At 38.2% G+C, this 21269-nt stretch overlaps 1 protein-coding gene across 1 annotated transcript in view; it reads left to right on the top strand.

The window, feature by feature from the left end:
• Positions 1 to 2039: 2039 nt before the first annotated feature.
• LOC149023277 (putative LRR receptor-like serine/threonine-protein kinase At1g67720) overlaps positions 2040 to 21269 on the top strand; it is a 53947-nt gene continuing 34717 nt past the window's right edge. Inside the window, exons 1-7 of the mRNA XM_089142725.1 lie at positions 2040 to 2499; positions 14055 to 14586; positions 14859 to 15364; positions 15533 to 15665; positions 15871 to 15942; positions 16031 to 16099; positions 16191 to 16262. Coding sequence (XP_088998851.1) covers positions 2424 to 2499; positions 14055 to 14586; positions 14859 to 15364; positions 15533 to 15665; positions 15871 to 15942; positions 16031 to 16099; positions 16191 to 16262 — 1460 coding nt within the window. The 5' untranslated portion in view covers positions 2040 to 2423. The remainder of the gene's footprint in view (positions 2500 to 14054; positions 14587 to 14858; positions 15365 to 15532; positions 15666 to 15870; positions 15943 to 16030; positions 16100 to 16190; positions 16263 to 21269) is intronic.

Raw genomic sequence — 21269 nt, 5'->3', positions numbered from 1 at the left:
CATTGAATGACATATCTACATTTATTTTTTTAGCAAAATACAACAAATGCATTCTTTATACTCTAATTAGCTTAAATACAGGATCCCACCCCAAAATACTCTCTAAAACCTGTCGAAACTTGTACGGAAAAGTCCTCGGTTTCCTCGAAATTTTCTAAGTTTCCATCTAAGTTTCCTATTTTCACCCGGTCGAAACTTGAGTTTCCCTCGAATTTTTTACCATGGGTTATGTAAATATGTGATTTTAAGAGATTTATCATCTCATATTGAATATTGTATCTTATTGTCTAATGTATTTTAGTGCAATCCAATAAAGTCGTGATATATCGTATCGTTTGTATCCATTATGAATACGTATCGACTAATATCTTAAAGAAGATTATGTCTATCATGTCATATTTCTACATAATTATGTTATTCTTCCCTTCCCTCTTCTTGTGATATATATATATAAAATTTATGTGTTAATTAATTTTGTTGCATTATTAAATTTAGTTGTTATATTATAGGTTACGTTTTGTTGAATTAAGGATAGTTTTGACTAATACTAAAAATAGAAGATGTGATTTGTTGATGTGACAGGATTTATGTTATAGAATCATATTATCCATGGTAACAGGAATCTTCCTCTCCAAGTTTTTGTTCATGGCAATGTATTTAATTAATAAGGGGCTTTTATTTTTCATTCTATGCATCATCATTATGTTCAGCTTTTTAAAAGAACCTAACCTAGTTCAATACTAGATGGGCAATATTAAATGATTACTTACTTTCATGGACTTTCCTTGAGTTAATGCGTAGGACCGCCAAGTTAATCATTTTGGTCAGTTGGATTGGAATCTTCGATCGAGATTAGATTTCGATTTCAACCATTAATAAACAATTAAGATTTCGATGTAACATACCAAAATCTCGCTTGATTGTCATAAGCATTAAATGTACATAAACTTTCACTGGACAGACTTATCAAGTGGTGATGTAGACACCTAGTCCGCCATAAACAGTAAATCAAATGAATTCCACAATAATAAATATGACTCTTACTTAAAAAACTCAACTGGAGTCCACATGGATTATGATGTACATTCAACAATAAGACTATTTGATCTTTCTCATTTTTCGATAGCAATGAATAAAAATAGCAAAGTGTTAAAATGAACACTATGAAATAATGAATTAAAAAAGAAAGAAAATAAAAATATAGAGAAATTAACGTGGTTTACACACCAATACAGTGTGCTATGTTATTGAACGAAGAAGAAGAGCTTTTCACTATATAGAAAAAGTATAGAAGGAGATTTCACAAAAAATGGTCAAGAACGGCATTACAAGAACTCTTACAGAAATATATTAATGATGTGGTAAGTAAACATAAAATGCATATACATAGACTCCAATCAGGTCGATCCATTGAATTGGGTCGTATTGTACACTTCCTTCGTAGACTGACTCTGGGCTTGGGCCTATCGGATAAATCTAAGCCTTTCGCTTTGACACAAATCTCAAAAAATGGGTCATTTGAGTTGTCTATTAAAATATATCAATGCGTATCCATTTGGATTCACATCCTCTGTAATTTCTTTCTCTACAATTCCTTGTAATTCCCTCAGAGGATGTGAATCCGTATCGATTTTTGAATTCCGATACAAAAATTCAAATCATAACATAACATGAAGTTTTTTTGTATAAATTTTGTGGTAGGTTGGAGTTGACGCTTGAAATGGATTGGCTGAAACCAAGATTAAATCTTGGCTACTTGTACTACTTCCTTCATGACATTCAAAGATTTCTTAACCAGCGAAAGAGTGAAATTCTTTTTTCTTTTTCCATATTTATTTATTAATTTTTGGTAGGTAAGACTTAAGAGTTAAGACTTCAATTATTCTTTATAGGAGGGGAGTGGTAGACTAGTAGTCAAGCTAAGTCAACAAGATAGAGATTTCAGTTCGAATAAAATATAAAAAATGGTTGGAATCCACGTGTACGGGCTGTCACAATGAAAGCGAACGCTCAGTGGCTCAGTGGGACTCTGTTGATTGGATGCTTAGGCCTCCATGGCCATTGCTAATCTGGTAGGGGTAGAGAAAAAACCCACTTCTCTTCTCTTCTCTTCTTCACCTTTCTCTCTGTCCTTTGCTTCACTCTCTTTCTCTCTGTAACATTATTCCTTCTCGGTTATCTATATATATGGTGGTGGATTAATGATAAACAATTGAAAAGCTACAAACCCAACTTTTCCCCTCTGTTAATCTCCCAATAATTCTTTTTTCCCAAAAAACACCTACCCATTTCACTCTCTTCCTTTTTCTCTTCTCATTTCTCAATTTCTCAGTATTGTCTTCACACCATAGCTCAACTGTGAGCTTCTTGGCTATTTCTCTCACACACCCAGACACCTTTTTAGTGATAAGGGTACTGTAGAGATGGAGACGAGGCCTTTCGTCTTGCTTTCCCTTTTTTCTCTATTCTTCATCACTACGACTTATGCTCAGATGCCTGGTATGTCTGTCTTCTTCTCAAAATTTTCTGCTTTGTTTCCAGCTTGTAAATTTTGCAAGTTGTGGCATTTAATCTGGGTCAGATTTTTATTTGTTGGTGTTCTTTTTAATTATTACATGCTTGATGTCTGCATGAGCCTTGCAACAGTTCTGGGTTTTGAAATTAGCCGTCTAACAATTACTTCTTTCGCTCTTTCTGAAAACGATTGACAACCCATTTACCATCTGGCTTAATATCGTTGTAACACTCGAGATTCTTCTTCTTTCCTTCCATCCAGTTACAATGTGAAACACGGATAAGGCAAGAGAGTTATACACAAATAGGTATAGGGTATCAAAAAGAGGTCTGGTCTCCACTGATGTGAGCCGTAACTGGAAATGTTAGTCACAAGTAGACTAGAGAAGTTGCTAGGAAAGAGTTCTTATACTCAAATCTGACTTCTGAAAATAAATACAGACAACCATGGACATTGAAATCGGAAACCCAGTTGCCATATGACTGCCACTTGAATCCTACTCTTAAGAAAACGTTAAGCTCAAGCATACTAACATTGCCCTAGTGTCAGGAGTTGGAAAGCTGCATAAGTTCAAAATGGATCGGTTTAATACTTGACATTAAAAGTCCAGCCGGTTCCCCGCCCTTCCGTGGTCCTTTTCACACTGGTTGGTGGCCTTGACAACTTGATGGCTCCATATTGGCCCCTCCCAGAAAACTCTCTTGAATGATAATTGGCCACTGGAGTTGCCTAATTTGACTATTTTGTAGAATATCTGGTAACTGATCTGTTGATGGTCCTGCTATTTGTCTTGCACTGGTACCAGGTACCAACCCTACTTGTTTGTTGGTTCTATTCTTTTGTGGTTCTCTGCTTAAGCTACCTGGCAGGTTTTCAGGGATACTGCATTGCAAGATAGTATTGAAGGGACAGGTGGAATTGTAGTTGTAAATACCAACTTGACAGCAGAAAGGATTTGAACCCACACATAAATTGTTCTGCATTATAATAAAAAAGTGGGTTTCTTTAGCAGATCTTATCTGAGTCTTTAGGTGAAGAAATTTCACAATGCTTGGAGAACTTTTTCACATGCATCTTTTGGGAACAAGCCAAATTGCCTATTTCTAGTTAGAAGTACAAAATACATATGGCTGTAAGTGGGGCCTTAAAAAACCTTCTGGCTGATTAACTAGGTTATTTCTCAGAAGCTCAGAGATAATATTTCCCCGACCACTTCCAATCCTGTACAAAAAGCCAGAATGCACTTGTGCACTCATCATTGGCATCTAATTTCTAAAACTGGACTGAAAATTTGAAGTTAGAGAGGCCCAGTAAGTAATGTTGTGCTTTACCACTGTTTGCACAGGCTCAAAATGATTATTAAAAGTCTCATACCATCTCTGCTCCTCCACAAGCATCATATAACTATTTCAGACTGAGCACCCATTAACCTGCTGCTGCAGCTTAACCCAACTATAGATAAGGTCAAAATGCTCAACTGGAATGCCTCATTCTCACTGCATTAAAGGTAACAGTAGTCCACACAAGCAGTATATGGAAACTGCAAAAGAGATGGGAAACCATTCAGCATCCCACAAGGAGAACACTTTCAGGTTTTCTAGTCAATGACCTCTTAAGATCAGAATGCTATTCTTCCATATTTAACTTAACCTTAATGTTAGCCTTCCAAAATCCAACTTTTTTTGACTGCTAATAAGAGCAGCCAACTATAATTTTAAGAAAATATGGTATATACAATTCCGCTTAACATCCCCCTCAAACTAAGCGTGGGAGAATCTATGCCAACTTGAATTTGGCAACTGAAGTACCAAAGCATCCTGACAGATGGTCTCTGGTGAAGATGCCAGCAGTCTGATAAAAAGAGGTAACTGGTACTAGACAAAGGATGCCATGAACAAGATGTCAATGCACAAATTGACAATAAATGAAGCAGCTTTCTCGGGGAATTAATTATCCTTCCCAACCATTTATATATCTTCTCACAGTAGTAGGGTTCTGAATCCTATTGTTGGAATGCCAAAAAGAAAGCATTATTCAGTTGTAGCCACCCTACTTTGGCTATTACTATAAGAAAGACATGAGTAACTTGCTGTGCCTTCTGTATGGTCCCAAAGTTTTTCAAAAATCCCTTTAGCCAGGTAACTCCACATTTTGAATTTCTGACTATTTTTTTCTTCTCGTTGAATTCCCAACCAATCCTTGCTTTCATTGACATCTTGGCTCGTGGATTTCTGTCATAAGTAAATTGTGAAAAAAATCTTCTTGTTAGTTTATGGATGAGCATGAATAAGGCATTTTGCATTTGTCCTCATTCATGCTTGCACTACTTCATTTCGCTCTCAGTTTGCAATCTTGCATTGTAGAGTTCACTTGAGCTTTTCTTTCACCCTAGCTGTCTGTTAGTATGCTTATCATATGCTTCAGGTCTTTCATAATATATTAGTAATAGAGGACAAGGAGTTAATCTTTGTGAGTTAATGAATTATATATATATATTTGAGCAGCCATTTTATTATTTTAGTTTTTGTTGGAAGCAGAGAAAAAATAATGCTGTGGTGAAAGAGGAGACTTCTATCCTGAATTAAGAAAAAGGAAATAAAAGATGGAGCAGTATAAAGAAGAACAGAATATCAAGAAGATAATAAACATACTCACATAGAGAGGAGGATGGAGAGAAATCCCCTTACCCTCCTTTGTATAACTCTTAGAATTGAACTGATCATATGGCTAATAATCCCCTATAGATTCCATATTCATGCTTCAAGACTGAGGGGATCACTGCAAAGAATGAGCAAATAGTATTTAGAACTGTTAAGCTTCTTTGATGGAAATTTCACGTGGATTCTGTGGTGAAGTTAGCACCCCTCTAAATCCACATCTTTCTCTTTCTTCTTAAAGAAGTTAGTATAATTGTCTTCAGCAGGAAATAAATAAGGCTGATTTCTTGCTCACTTCCAGCACTGATAATGCCATTTCTTCCACCTGAAGCTTGCTGTTATCTTCTTCTTTTTATTTTTTTTTATTTTTTTTTATATTGTGTCATTGTGAGAGTAAAATCATCACTTGATTGGGGAAACCCTTAACTGTTGCATGTGGTGGCAGAGGTTGGGTCTATTGCTTTAGTTATCATTTGGTCATCTGAGGAAAGGACACCAATGTGCTACATTATTCATAAATAGGGGAAAGCTATATTAGTTTCTCATTGGTGCTTGTTATATGTGACTTGAATTATTGTACCCAGCATTGAAGATTGACCCATGCCGGCATTTTTTGGGGGGGCAACTTAAATGACTTGTTTTCTGAGATATGTGATGGAATCAGAGGGCACGAATTGACTTGTTTACCCAATTCATGATCTCTTGTAAAGTTATTTTGAGTTTTGGGGATTTATCACATTGTCTAGCACCCCTCCACCACTAGCACCTTCTCCTCATCCTTTGCTTGGAACCTTGCCCAAACATCCAGTTAATTGGTCACTTGGTACCCTCTGGTTTGGCTCAAAGGCCACATTCATTGCATGCCTTTGTTGTCTGGAGAGCTTTCAACCTTTGTCTCCCTATCCAATCATTCCTCATTCACAGACATCTTTCCCTGAATACCAACTTCATCCTTTCTTGGAATGGCACTGAAGATGTTAGCCACCTTTTCTTTTCCTGCTCCTCCAGTCCTTTGTGGGGGGAAAGCCATTGTGTCTACATGGCTGTGGAACTAAAACAAAAAAGAGAGAAGTAAAACGAATGAAGAAGAAAGCTCTGATATTGCCGTTGCTGTACTCTGTTACATAGAAAGACAGACCAAAAAAGGGGAAAAAAATTAACTAATAAAAAACTTGCTAACAAATGGAAACAACCCATGACCCACTAAACTCCACTAAACAACTGATTCCTACATCTTAGGGCTTCAATTGACTCTGTCAAAACAAGGACTCTTCTTAATTAATATTAAACATAAATAATAAAATATCTGCCTGCTTGCTGATGTTGGCAATCTTAGCACTCTCCCTCAACATCAGGTCTCGTATTTTTTATCATGCCAAGCTACTTAATAGTCCTCAAATTGGTTACCACTTAAGACTTTGTAAACATATTTGCAACTTGTTTATCTGATTTAACCAACTTCAGCTCAATCTTCTCTTCTAGAACTTTTTCCCTCACAAAATGAGAATGCATCTCCACATGCTTAGGTCTAGCATGAAAAACTGGATTTTTTGCTAATCTTATTGCTGAATGATTGTCACAATACAAAGGAACTGCGTATTTTGTTTGCTGATGGAAATCCATTAATAGCTGCATAAGCCAAGTGCACTCCTGAGCTGCCATTGCTGCAGCTCGTTACTCTGCCTCAGTTGTTGACAAAGAAACAGTTTGTTGCCTCTTGCTGCAGCCTGCACCATGAAACAGAGCCCGGTCATAAAAATTTACCCTGTAGTTGATTGCCTAGTATCATGATCTCCTGCAAAGTCTGTGTCACACATTCCATCTAACTTGCAATCTTCATCTTTCTTGTATTCAATACCATAACCAAGAGTATGCTTAACATATCTTAAAATCCTTCGAAGTGCTTCATGATGAGGTTTATTTGGACTTTGTATGTATCGACTCATAACACCAACTGTAAAAGAAATTTCTGGTCTTGTTAAAGTTAAATAAATCAGGCTTCCCACAAATTGTCTATACATTGTTACATCTTCCAAATCTTTTACTTGCACAGCACACAGCTTTGCATTTGGCTCCATAGGTGTTGAACTTGGCTTGCATTTAAGCATTCCAAATTTCTTTAATAAGTCTCTGGAATACTTTTGCTTATGGAGGAATAAATGTTTTTCAGTATCAATCTCTAAGCCAAGAAAATGCTTAAGTCGTCCAAGTTCCTTCATCTGAAAATGTATCGCTAATTTCTCCTTACTTTGAGGAATTTCTTCTCCCATTCTCTTGTAATAAATTAATAATCAAAGTCATCTACGTATACAAGCATAAAAGCTATCTTTGCTTCATTAGCTTTAACAAATAAACTTCAATTTTGCAGATGTCATCAAGTAGCCATTATGAGTTAGAAATGCACCAATTTGCCATATCAAGCTCTTGGTGCTTGTTTTAATCCATAAAATGCCTTCTACAGCTTACACACATATTCAGGTGTCTTGTACTTTGAAACCCCATTGGTTGATTGATATAAATCTCCGATCTAGCTCTCCATGCAAGGAGGTGTTCTTCACGTTCATTTGCCATAGGTTCCATCCTTTGCTGGCTGCAAGTGTGAGTGAAACACATACTGTTGTAAGCTTTGCAACTGGACTAAATGTTTCATCAGAATTTAGTCCATATTGTTGTGAAAATCCATGAGCCACCAAACGAGCTTTGTACCTCTTAATTGACCCATCCGTATGATGCTTTATCCTATAAACCCATTTGTAGGATATAGGCTTCAAACCTCTTGGCTTTGGTACAAGCTCCCAAGTTTGATTTCTTTTTAAAGCATCGATTTCCTCCTCCATAGCATTATCCCATTATGGATATTGAACTGCTTCTTCAAGTGACTCTGGTTCTTTTGCTTATTCTATTATTGCAGCATCAGCATATTTTGGATTTGGCCTCTGAATTCTTGTAGATCTTCTAAGTTAGCCAGTAGTTTGTGCTTCATCTTTGTCTGTCTGTCCATAAATTTCAGTTTGCCTAGGATTTGAAGTTTCTCCATTTTTGATGTCACCATCAATTGCTTCTTCATTTTCAGCACCACCTCCATGTAATTGAATTTGATCAGATTCGAACTTCTCCATGGAATTATTTGTGTCTGATTTGCAGTCTTGGGACCACCATGAAGATGCCTCATCAAATGCAACATTTTTGGTTATAGAACACCTTTTAGTTATAGGATCATGAGACCTCCATCCTTTACGTTGGTCATAATATCCTACAAAAATACATTTAACAACTTTCTTGTCCATTTTGCTATGTAAATGGTTAGACACAAAAACATAGCAATCCATCCAAATACTTGAAAGTAGCTTACTGTTGGCTTTAGATTCCATAACTTTTTAAGGGTGACAAAAAACTTAACCTTTGTTGAGGGAGCCTATGAACACAAAGGCTGCAGTCCTCATTGCTTCAGCCAAAAAAAACATCCAGGAACATTTTGGCATGGAGCATGCTTCGACAAGTCTCCACTAGATGCCTGTTCTTCCTTTCTTCTACACTGTTTTGCTGCAGTGTGTGGGCACATGTAAACTGATGGCAAATATGACAATCTCTAAGACAATTGTCAAACTCATCTGAGGTGTATTCCCCTCCATTGTTAGTACGCAAACATCGGATCTTCTTCTCAACCTCTGCTTCTGCCATGTCTTTAAACTCTTGAAACTTTGAGAAAGTTTCAGATTTTTCCTTCATAAAAGACACCCGTATATATCTGAAAAAATCATCGATGAAGGTCACCATATATTTCATTCCACCAAGAGATGCTTAATTGGCCCAAACACATCGGAATGAACCAGCTCCAATGGTCATGTGGACTCTTAATATGGCAGTTGGTGAGCCTTTCCCATATTGGCGACTTGCACAAACCGTATCAGTTCTCACTTCAAGTTGAGGAATTTCTTTAAGCATTGACTTCTTCATCAATTCAGTTAGCTTGGAATGGCTAACATGCCCTAACGTCATGTGCCACAGATCTGCAGCCTCATTCTTCTTTGTTTTGTCAATATATGCAGTTTCTGCAGACATAACATAAGCTGACTCCAATTTTCGGCCCTTTAACTCAGGTTCCTCTTTAATCTCCAAGTCTTGGTACACCTTCACTTCTTGAGGTCCAAATAGCACAAAATGCCCTGAGGATGTCAGTTCTACTGACAGAAGATTTTTCTTCATTCGTGGAACATGATAAACACTTTTAGGAGACACATCAATAGCAGAATTTTGAGGAGAGAATACCGTGTTACCAATATAGGCTATTGGTAATTTTGAGTTGCTTGCTATCACCATTACTGGGCCTCCCTTATATTCCAACACATTCTGCAACTTCTTTTTGTCCCCTGTCATGCGATTTGAGTAGTGCAAGTCAACAATCCAATCTTTCTTGTAGTCAATCTCTTTAGATAAAGTTATAACTCTTCTTATTCCTTAGGAAACAATGCCTCAACGTCCCACTCCTCTTCACTTTTAGAGGTAGCAATGTTACTCTTCACAAATTTCTTCTTTGACCAACAGTATTTTTGCCATGAGTCTCTTCTTCCCACAATTATAACACTTGCCTTCAATTCTGCTGCCGCTGCTAAGCTTCCTTGGCTCTCCCTTGAAATGAACGCTCTTTCTTTCATGGTTGCCATTTGTCTCATTTTCATTTGTTTTAACTTTTTCAACAACGTGCCGCTTTGGACTCCATTTGCTCTTGTTGGCATAAAACGTTCTGCTCTTGTTGATACAATGCCTCCTCTTCACATTTGAGTGGTACTCCACCCATTTGTTTATTCAAGGCTTCTTGTGCAGCAAGCAAATTCTCAAACTCAACAAGTGATGGTTGGTTTGGCCACCCTTGTATTGTAACACCAAAGCCTTTGTACTCTGGTTTGGAAGCATGGATGATTGTCCTCTTCATCTTGGTTTCTCTGATTGAGCTTGTGGATCTAGATATGAAATTTCTTGGCACAATGTCTTCACCTTGTGGAAGTATTGAGTGATCATCATATCACGTTGAGCTATTGACAGTGGCTCACTCTCTAGAAGTTGAAGTCTTGTGTCCTTGTTCTTGGAGAACAGTGTTGCCAATGTATTTCAGGCTTCCTTTGGAGTTTTGGCATCCCAAGTGTGTTCCAACACATCTTCTTCTATTGGTGTCCTCAAGGCAAACATTGCTTTTCCAACTTTTATCTTCCATTTCCTTAGTGTGCCATTTTCATCCCAGCCTCTGGTTATCTGATTTCACTTCCATTCACTACCTCCCATAGATCTTGGCCTTGCAAGTATGACATAATGACAGTTGACCAAGAATTATAATTTTGGTTATTGAGTTTCTTTACTCCACCAACCACCTGAAGATCACTTATGTTGCGAGCAATGGATCTTGCTCTCTCTCTCTCTCTCTCGATTTTTTATTTTATTATAATTTTTTTGACCTGGCTTGGATACTAGATTGTAGAACTAAAATAAAACGAGAGAAGTAAAATGAATGAAGAAGAAAGCTTTGATACCAGATTGTAGAACTAAAACCAAAAAGAGAGAAGTAAAATGAATGAAGAAGAAAGCTCTGATACTGCATTGCTGCACTTTGTTACATAGAAAAACAGACTTAAAAAAGGGGGGAAAATTAACTAACGAAAACTTGCTAACAAATAAGAAACAACCCATGACCCACTCAACTCCACTAAACAATTGATTCCTACATCTTAGGATGTCAACTGGCTCCTACAAAACAAGGACTCTTCTTAATTAATATGATAGGCCTCCTCATATCTCGTGTGTATTCTCACAAGCACAAGAAGAAAGGTGGATTTGGCGAACATCAGCTAGGGAAGACAATCAGATATGGTCCTGAGAAGGAGGTTGCCGACTAGAGAAAGCAATCAGATCTGGTCATGAGAAGGAGGTTGCTGAATAGAGAATGATTTACAGAATATTGTAGAATATTTACTACTGAATAAGAGGGATTTGGGGACAGGTAGAATATTGTGAATGATTTGCAGAATATTGTAGAATATTTACTACTGAATAAGAGAGATTTGAAGATGGGTAGAATATTGCAAAATATTTTACTATTGAATGAGAGAGATTTGGGGAGATTAAGGTTGATTTAGGGGTTATAAATAGGGGTAAGATGTGAGTAGTAGTTAAGGATTATTTATGTGAGTGTTTGGGCAGCCATAAGCTGAGGGGCAGCAATGTGCTATGGGGGTGATTGGCACCATTGTGACCAGTTTATCATTATTCTTCGTTATTCTATCAATTAAATAATAACGATTTTGCATTCGATTTGTGGGTTTTTATCAAATTGGTATAAGAGCAGTGACGATCTACGGGAATAGATGGACACCGGATTGTCCATGTTTTCCGGCGAAGGCAATGTGCAAGAATGGCTTCTTGAAGTGTTGTTATTCTGTTGGGAACACCAAATTGAGGAGGAGAGAAGGTTGAGTGTGGTTCTCCAACATTTGGAAGGAGATGTGCTGGATTGGGTGTATGATAGATCTTGGTCATAATTTACTTGGATGAGTTTCCAAGAAGCCATTAAAATAGATTTTGGTTATAGCAGAGAATCAAAACGAAATTTTGAGTTCGCACAATCCTGAAATAGCGATCAGCCTTAGTGAAGACAACCATGCTATGCAATCACAAGGAAGAGGAAGCGGATCGATGAAGGCGAAAATTGCGGATGAAGCCGTGATTAATTTCAGGCTTGCGCCAATAATCGAAACAATGGCATGGAAGTTTTATTTGAGTTTTCCACTAAAGAGAGAGAGGAGAAGAAACATAGGGGGGGCACAGAGGCTTCTCCGGATATAAAGTAAGGTGGATTGGGAAGCAAGAACTCCGGTGAAACCACCATGGTTGATAGTGGTAGTGATGGAAGGGGACTCGTTGGCACCGTTGGAGATGAAACAACTTGAATTATGGCAAAATTCTGGTGCGACATGGGTGCGATTGCCGAATAAATTCTTTCCCATTGAGGGAGATCTCCAAGATGTGGTTAACCGATTAGATTTGATGGTGAAATCTTTTGATGATTTTTTTGGATTGTTTGCAATTTTGAAGAGGAAGGAAATATCACAATTAGCAGTGGCAAATAAGGAATTTGGAGTTGGGATCGCAGTAGTAGAGAGGAAGATGAAAGGATTGAACTGGGTGGTGGTTGGACCACTAACCTTGGCCTGGTCACTTCATGTGGGTCAGTTTTTAAAAAACAGCAAGCGGGCTATGGGAAGCCCAGTTACTTCAAAATACCCACAGCCCACTTGTTTGAATTATGGGTTAACTAATTAGGAATTAAGTTTTGGTCCTCTTACCAGTTTTAATTTCAGGCCCAGCCCTGCAGTTTTGTTTTGGTGTTGTCAATAGTTGCCCAATTAGGAAATAACCCATTGACAAAGCAAAACTCCCGTGGGCATGTTTCAACACTGTTCCTTAATGGGTAATAGCAGTGTTGCTTAAGTGGAAAGGATTGCCACCAGTGAAAATACTGGGGGTACGATGTGGCAAAAACCATCAGATTCACCGAGGACAAGGGAGCGTGGAGGGGAGTATTGTAGGCCCTCATCTCGTGTGTTCTCGCAGCACAAGAAGGTGGATTTGGTCCGAGCAAGGAAGACAATTAGATATGGTCCTGAGAAGGAGGTTGCTGAATAGAGAAAGCAATCAGATTTGGTCCTGAGAAGGAGGTTGCTGAATAGAGAATGATTTACAGAATATTGTAGAATATTTACTACTGAATAAGAGGGATTTGGGGATAGGTAGAATATTGTGAATGATTTGCAGAATATTGTAGAATATTTACTACTGAATAAGAGAGATTTGGAGATGGGCAGAATATTGCAAAATATTTTACTATTGAATGAGAGAGATTTGGGGAGATTTAGGTTGATTAGGGGTTATAAATAGGGGTAAGATGTGAGTAGTAGTTAAGGATTATTTATGTGAGTGTTTGGGCAGCCGTAGGCTGGGCAGCAATGTGCTGTGTGGGGGTGACTAGCACCATTGTAACCAATTTATCATTGTTCTTCATTATTCTATCAATTAAATAATATCAATTTTGCATTCAATTCGTGGGTTCTTATTATAATATAAAACATAAATAATAAAATATCTACGAGCGTGCTGATGTTGGCAATCTTAACGATCGCCCCGTTGTAGATGCTTCGTTGGATTCTCCAAGGTTTAGTCATGGCTTTTGAGATCCTACTCCGGCACCTCTATTTGTGATTCAATTAGCAAGTTGGTGTTTGGTGCTATAATCTCACTTATGGTGGGAATGGAATCGTAGTAGATGGACTTCCAACTCCAGATCTTTGGATTTGATTTGGAAAGCCATTTGCTTTGATGTCTCTATAGGGCTTTAGACGCTTCCCAATCCCCCAAACTTGAAAACCCTAAGGAACAAGCTGATTGTTGTTACCTCGGTCTGCGCCTCCTTCTTATTGCCGCCTAGGTTGTAGCCCTTCCTCTCGCCTTCTTATGCGTTTCCTGTTTCTTCCCCTTTAGGGTTTGGTAATGAAATTCTTCATTCATTCTTAAAAAAAAAGGATTAAAAAAAAATAAAAAATAAAAGAGAGAGAGAGTGAGTGTTCTTCTTTGCCTGTGGACTTAGCACATTGTGTTGGTTTTTGGACCACATTAAATCTTTGTGTTGCTTTGATTTGGTTATGTTTTTGTTCGTGATTTCTTGGTGTTCATTTTAATGGTGCTTGATGATTGATTACATTTTGTGCCAGTTGGTTGAATTCTTTGATCAACATAGAAATATTGTACTGAAACATGAAACCAAGATCTCTGAAAGACCTGAATTGCTGTGCACCTGTATGATTTACTGTACTGATGCATTTGGTCACGTGAAGCAGGTTTTGTAAGCATAAACTGTGGAGGCAAGGAAAATTTCACAGATGATCTTGGGCTTGAATGGATGCCTGATGATCAATTTATTTATGGTGAAACAGCTAAAATATCTGTTGCAAATGAGACCCGGAAGCAATATATGACACTGAGGCACTTCCCAGCAGATAATAGGAAGTATTGTTATTCACTTAATGTTGCAACTAGAACACGCTACCTAGTAAGGACGTCATTCTTATATGGTAATTTTGACAACGATAATGTCTACCCTACATTTGATATATCATTTGGGGCCACTTATTGGTCGACAATTGTGATCTCGGATGCAAATACAGTTGAGGTTCGAGAGTTGATATTCTTGGCATCTTTTCCTACAATTAGCGTGTGCTTATCCAATGCTACAACTGGGAAGCCATTTATCTCCACACTTGAGCTTCGGCAATTCAATGACTCAGTGTACTATACAGATTTCGAAAATCAGTTTTTCCTGAGTACATCTGCAAGAATTAACTTTGGTGCAGACAGTGATGCTCCAGTGAGGTATGCCTCAAGCCATACGCTTTAAAGCACTTTCTGCCTTGCTACTTTTGCTTTTCCTACTTATGATTGCTTGTTGGTTATTCGGCTGTCTGATTGCATAGAAAAAAAAACTCTATTAAATATGGATCTATTTGGATCTTGCACTTTTCCCCCTGACTCATTTTTAAAACTGGATGATTCCAACTTTCAAGTTAGATAAGCTGTTAAGCAATGGCCTTTTTTCTGTCCCCCCTCCACTATGTCATTTTCTAAAAGAGAATGCTTCTTCTCAGGTATCCGGATGATCCATTTGACAGAATATGGCAGTCAGATTCTTTGAAGAAGGCAAATTACCTTGTGGATGTTGCTGCTGGCACGAAAAAAGTCTCAACTATCATGCCCATTGATGTTTACAGAGATGAAAGACCACCTCAAAAAGTGATGCAGACAGCTGTTGCTGGTACAAGTGGAGTTTTGACTTACCGCTTGAATTTGAATGGATTCCCAGGTTTTGGGTGGGCATGTACATACTTTTCTGAAATTGAAGATTTGAGTTCAAATGAGACAAGGAAATTTAGGCTATTCCTCCCTGGCCTTCCTGAAATCTCCAAAGCTGCTGTCAATATTCAAGAAAATGCTCAAGGGAAAGACCGACTGTATGAACCAATATTAATTAACATATCACTACCCTTTATATTGAGCTTCAAATTTCAAAAAACTTCCGACTCTTCCAGGGGACCACTGTTGAATGCTATTGAGATAAATAAGTACCTGCGGATAGATGATGGTTCTTTTGATGGTAAGATTTTGTTCTTTGTATCCTCTTCCCTTTTGTGCATCATATGTGGCTCTTTTGCACAAGCAGTTATTATTAGTAATTGATTGGGTTTGTATCTCTGATTTCATCTTGGATGGCATTCTTTGGTCCCAGTTAGGAATTACTGATGGAATGTTTTGGCTCCTTCAGGAATAGTTGCTGCCAGCCTAGTTTCTCACTACTCGGGAGCAGATTGGGCACAAGAGGGTGGTGATCCATGTTTGCCAGTGCCATGGACATGGGTGCAATGTAACTCAGATCCACAACCAAGGATGGTTTCAATGTATGTCATTTCTTGAATTTCAATTACAATCATCTCAGTTTTGTTGATACCTTTTTCTGCATATATCAGTTGGAAACTACCACCACTAATCTCAAATTTCCAATACATTCATCTTGGTTGCTGTTGATATCTTGTTCTGCATGTATCTATTGGGAACTACCGCCTCTGGTTTTTGTTAAATTGCTGCTGTCTGATGTCTGGGCAGATTTTTGTCAAGGAAGAATCTGACAGGAAACATTCCTTTCGAGCTGACAAACTTGACAGGCTTAGTTGAGTTGTAAGTTTCAAGACTTGTGAAGCATCCTCATATAGAATTAGTTTCCTCTGTACAATGAGATGGATGACTAATCATCTTATCACTGCAGATGGCTTGATGGGAACTCACTCACAGGTTCAATACCGGATTTTAGCAGATGCGTAAGCTTGAAAATAATGTATAAGACTGATTCTTTCCATCCAGTATTCATAGTCATGTTTCCCCCTCCTAAATTTAGCTTGGTCATTGTTGTTCTCTTTTTGTCACAGTCATCTTGAGAACAATCAGTTGACTGGCGAGCTTCCTTCATCTTTGGGTGGCCTACAAAATTTGAAGGAGTTGTAAGTATTTCCTGAAAAACCAGTTACCATGAATTATGAACAATTTATGGTAGCACTAGGGTGTATATCTGTGACTGCAGGTTTTCTGAGCCCTTATTGCTCGAAATAATTATTTACTCATATGTATATATTATAAAAAAAAAGAAAAAAGAAAAAAGATAGAAGCAGTAACTAGTCGGCTTGATGAACAGGGTGGGATCAACACTGTTTTGAGTGTAACGTCGTGAGACACCCTAGGCTGGTGAAATCTCCCAAACCAGGCATGAGGAGATCGTTTCAACCCATATAGAGCTTTCAAACTCTTCATTTGGTTTTATAACATACGTTGAGAAACACGATATTGGTAGAATGGCTTAATAGATCTGTGTGATCTCAAGCCCTTTATTTATAATAAATTGGGAATAACACTATTACATACATACCCCTATTTGGGTAATAGAAATTTACATAAACAAAAACTCTAATAGAGTTGAACTCATAGTAGAACTCAACCCACACTCCCCCTTAAGTTGAAGCATAGATATTAGTCATGCACAACTTGCCTACAATAGGAAGGAAATCTCCTTCCATCAAACCCTTAGTGAAGATATCTGCCACTTGGTCTCCAGACCTCACAAAAGGCATGCAGATGAGCCCTTGTTTCATCTTTCCTTTGACAAAAAACCTGTCAATTTTAAAATGTTTAGTTTGATCATATTGCACAGGATTATTGGCAATACTAATAGCAGCCTTGTTGTCACAATATAACATCATAGAGTTTGGTACTTGGACTCCAATATCTTATAGCAAGCCTTTCAACCATAGTAGCTCACAAACTCCACGAACCATAGCTCTATATTCAGCTTTTGTACTGGATAAAGCTACTACATTCTGTTTCTTACTTCTCCAAGTAACTAGATTACCTCCAACAAAGGTACAATAACCTGAAATTGACTTCCTATCAGGAGATCCAGCCCAGTCTGCATTAGTTTATGCTTCCACTCTTAAATTATCAGTGGATGACAAAAGTATTCATTTTCCAGGAGTTCCCTTCAAATACTGCAATATTCTGGTAACAACCTTCATATGAGTTAAATATGGATCATGCATGAACTGACTTACTGTCCCCACGGCATAAACGATGTCTTGCCTAGTGTGGGACAAGTAAATAACCTTCCCTACCAGCCTTGGGTATCTTTCCTTTGTCCACTGGTTCTCCCACTTTTTTCTTAAGTTTAGCTCCAGCTTCAATAGGGGTATCAACTGCTTTACACCCCAACATTCCCACTTTTGATAATAAATCTATGACACACTTTCTTTGGGATAGGAATGTACCCTTCTTTTATCAAGCCACCTCAATCCCTAAGAAGTATTGTAACTTCCTTAGATCTTTAATCTCATACTCTCTGCCAAGAAAGTCCTTTAGCCTTTGAATTTCTTCACCATCATTCCCTGTGATGACAATATTGTCCACATAAACAATAAGAATTGTGATGTTAGTACTTGACTTCTTGACAAATAGTGTATGATCAGCATTACTTTGTTTGTACCCAATAGAAGTCATTGCCTTCAGGAGCCGTCCAAACCAACATCTAGGAGACTCTTTTAACCCATAAATTGACCTTTTCAATCGACAAACTTTCCCTGTAGTATTGTTATCGAAGAATCCATGTGGGATTTTCATATAGACTTCTTCCTCTAACTCCCCATGTAAAAATGTATTCTTTACGTCTAGTTGGTGCAAGTTCCAGTATTTGTTCACAGGTTTAGACAACAGAACTTTGACAGTGTTCAGTTTTGCGACAGGGGCAAAAGTCTTCTGATAATCAATCCCATAGGTTTGGGTAAACCCCTTTGTAACTGATCTAGCCTTCAACCTTGTTGATGATCCATCCATATTTTGTGTAACCACAAACGCCCATTTGCAGCCTACGGGTTTTTTTCCTGGAGGAAGTGTAACCAACTCCCAAGTATCATTTTTCTTCATTGCCTGCATTTCTTCTTCCATAGCTGCCTTCCATCTCTTATCAGCATAGGCTTCCTGCCATCTTTTAGGAACAGATACAGATGACAAAGAGGATATAAAGCACGGTAGGAGTCAGACAAAGAGTTATAAGAAACATATTTAGCTATGGGATGTTGAGTACAAGATCTGACTCCTTTCCTAACAGCAATAGGAAGATCAGAAGAAGATACCTTAAGGGGAACAATAGAATCTGATTCTGGAGTAGGAGACTAAAGTGGTAACATGTCATCTTTCTCCACCTGCTTTGGCTGGTTGTAATTCTTCCTCTGATAAGTCTGCACCTCCTTATCCTGGTCAATCTTGTTTTGAAAGACCTCAATAGTGCCTCATAGGAGTGATCTCCCCTTGATTAGGATCTTCACATGGTTCAGAAAATGGAGGGGGAGAATTGGAGTCCTTAGGTATACTGGCCGAAGTCTCCCCCTCATCAAAAAACGCTTCTTCAACTCCTAAGTTGTGTTGTGGTGGTGTGATAGAAAGGTCTAGAGTTGGAAAAAACACCTCTCCTCTAGGACGCTTCCCCTGGAGAGGTGTATAGTAAGGGCAAGACTCATTAAAAATTACATCCATGGAGACAATGGTTTTCCTAGAAGGAGGATGATAACATTTGTACCCTTTCTGAGTAGCAGAATACCCCAAAATATGCAGCATAGGCCGTGGGGAGCCAACTTACTCTGGTGGGCTGTGATTCTGGCATAGCACACACATCCAAAAATCTTTGGGGGAATAAAAAAAGAAGAGACTCCCTAGAGAATCTCATTAGGACATTTACATTAAGTATCCTACTGGGCATCCTATTTATAAGGTAAGAAGCAATGAGTATATCATCGTTCCAGTATTGGTTAAGGACATTCATAGCAATCATAATTGAATGGGCTATCACTAAAAGATGCTGATTCTTCCTTTCGGCAACCCCATTTTGGGCAGCTGTATCAACACAACTGGTTTGGAGTATTATGCCAGAGTCAGAGAGATATTTCTGAAATTCACCATCAATATACTCTGTGTCATTGTCACTGTGAAGGATCTTCATAGTGGCATTGAACTGAGTTTGAATCATATTATGAAAATCACAAAAACATCAGAAAACCTCATTTTTGTGTTTTAAAAGATAAATCCATGTAGAACAAGAGTGACAATCAATAAAAGTAACAAAGTACCTATGACTAGTAATAGACACTCGTCGGCAGAGCCCCCACACATCAGTATGAATTAGCACAAAAGGAATAGATTTTCTATTATGAAAAGACGGTAAATAAGTAGAACGAGTCTGCTTTGCAAAAATGCAGGCTTCACAAAAAAAATAATCCGTTTTACAAGAAGAAACTAAATCAGGAAATACTTTCTTAAGAGTTCCTAGAGGGGGGGTGACCTAGTCTACGGTGCCAATGATGAAGGTCTGATAGGGCCGAATGGACCTGATTAGGAGATGCAGTCAGAGCAGAAGTAGATCCTCCAATTGGCTCCAACAGATAAAGTCCATTGTCTAGTTTACCACGTCAAATCTCCTTCCCGGTGACCAGATCCTGGAAGACACAGTAAGATGGGAAAAAAATCACTTTACAATTCAAGGCATATGTAAAGACTACTGATAGAGAGCAAATTAGTAGAGAAAGAGGGAACGTGTAACACTTTAGACACAGAAAGTGATGGAGAATGTTGAATGGTGCCTTTTCCAGCAATGGAAGAATAGGAGCCATCAAGAATTTGAACTTTATCTTTTCCAGAAGTTGGGGCATAATGTAAGAAAAAGAGGATGAACCTGTTATATGATCTGTGGCTCCTGTATCAATGATCCAAGGAGCAGAAACTGAAGAAACATGGAAGCCTGTAAAAGTTTTACTTGAAGTAGCAAGGTAGGAATTGGGATGGGTAGTGGAGGAAGCAGTAGTAGAGGTTGTACTGGCAGCAGGAGACTGCAAAATGCGTTGCAGAGTAGCTAATTCTTCCTGTGAAAAATCAATGTCTGTAGAGGTTGTTGTGGAAACCGTCTTATAAAAATTAGCCTATGGTTTTCCCCTTCTTTGTGCTTTTTTTTGCTCAAAATCAGTAGGTTTCCCATGGAGTGTCAAACAATTGGCCTTGGTATGATATGGTTTGTGATAGTGCTCACATTTTATAATCTCCTTAGCAGAATCAAATTTAATACTAGTAGACTGTAAGGCTGATTTCTCCACAATAGGAGCATGAAGCATGGCTAAACGACAGCTTTCCTCACACTAAACAAGGGCATAATACTGTTCAAGTGTAGGAAAGGGAAAACGACTTAATACTTGCACTATGATTTAATCGTACTCCACATTTAAACCTGCCAAGAACTCATATACTCAAATCTTATCAATGTGCTTCCTATAAGTAGCCACATCATCTGGATTAGTGGGGTGATAATCCCCATAATGATGTAACTCTTGCCAAAGAGATTACGACTTAGCATAATAGTGGGCCACAGTCAGTTCCTTTTGGGTAGTCTTATGAAGCTTTTTGCGGAGCTCATAAATTTGTGCATCATTCCCCAACTGTCCATATATTTCAGTAATAGCCTTCTAGATTTGGACTGCAGTATCAAGTAATAGATATCTACGGGCAATATTTGGATTCAAGGAATTCAAAAGAAATGACATAATAAGAGAGTCATTTGAGATCCATTTATCCTGTAAAGCACCTATGGTAGTAGGTTTGATAGTGGCACCCGTAATGTGTCCAACAAGTCTTCTTCCGGCAATAGTCAGGTAAGCAGATCGAGATCAGATCAAATAATTTGTTCCATCAAATCTCATCGAAAGAGGATGAAGAGTGGGGTAATGTTTGGAGCCAGTGGGAGCAGGAGTACCATCAATAGTTGTCATGTTGACAAAATTGTCTGCAGTTCTTCAGTCTTCACCCTTTTGAAGTACCAAAAATGTCGTAGAATGCAATAGCCGAACAACCCAAACAATTTTAAAAACTCCGCCAGTGTTTTGCTGCCGGTCCCAAGCCCGGGTAAAGGAGGAGGGTTGGTGCGT

This window comes from Hakea prostrata, chromosome 2, assembly GCF_041222555.1.
Source record: "Hakea prostrata isolate BN-2017 chromosome 2, UWA_Hpros_2, whole genome shotgun sequence".
NCBI lineage: Eukaryota > Viridiplantae > Streptophyta > Magnoliopsida > Proteales > Proteaceae > Hakea > Hakea prostrata.
Note: the sequence above shows the minus strand (reverse complement) of the source record. Positions and strands in the feature narration are given on the sequence as shown.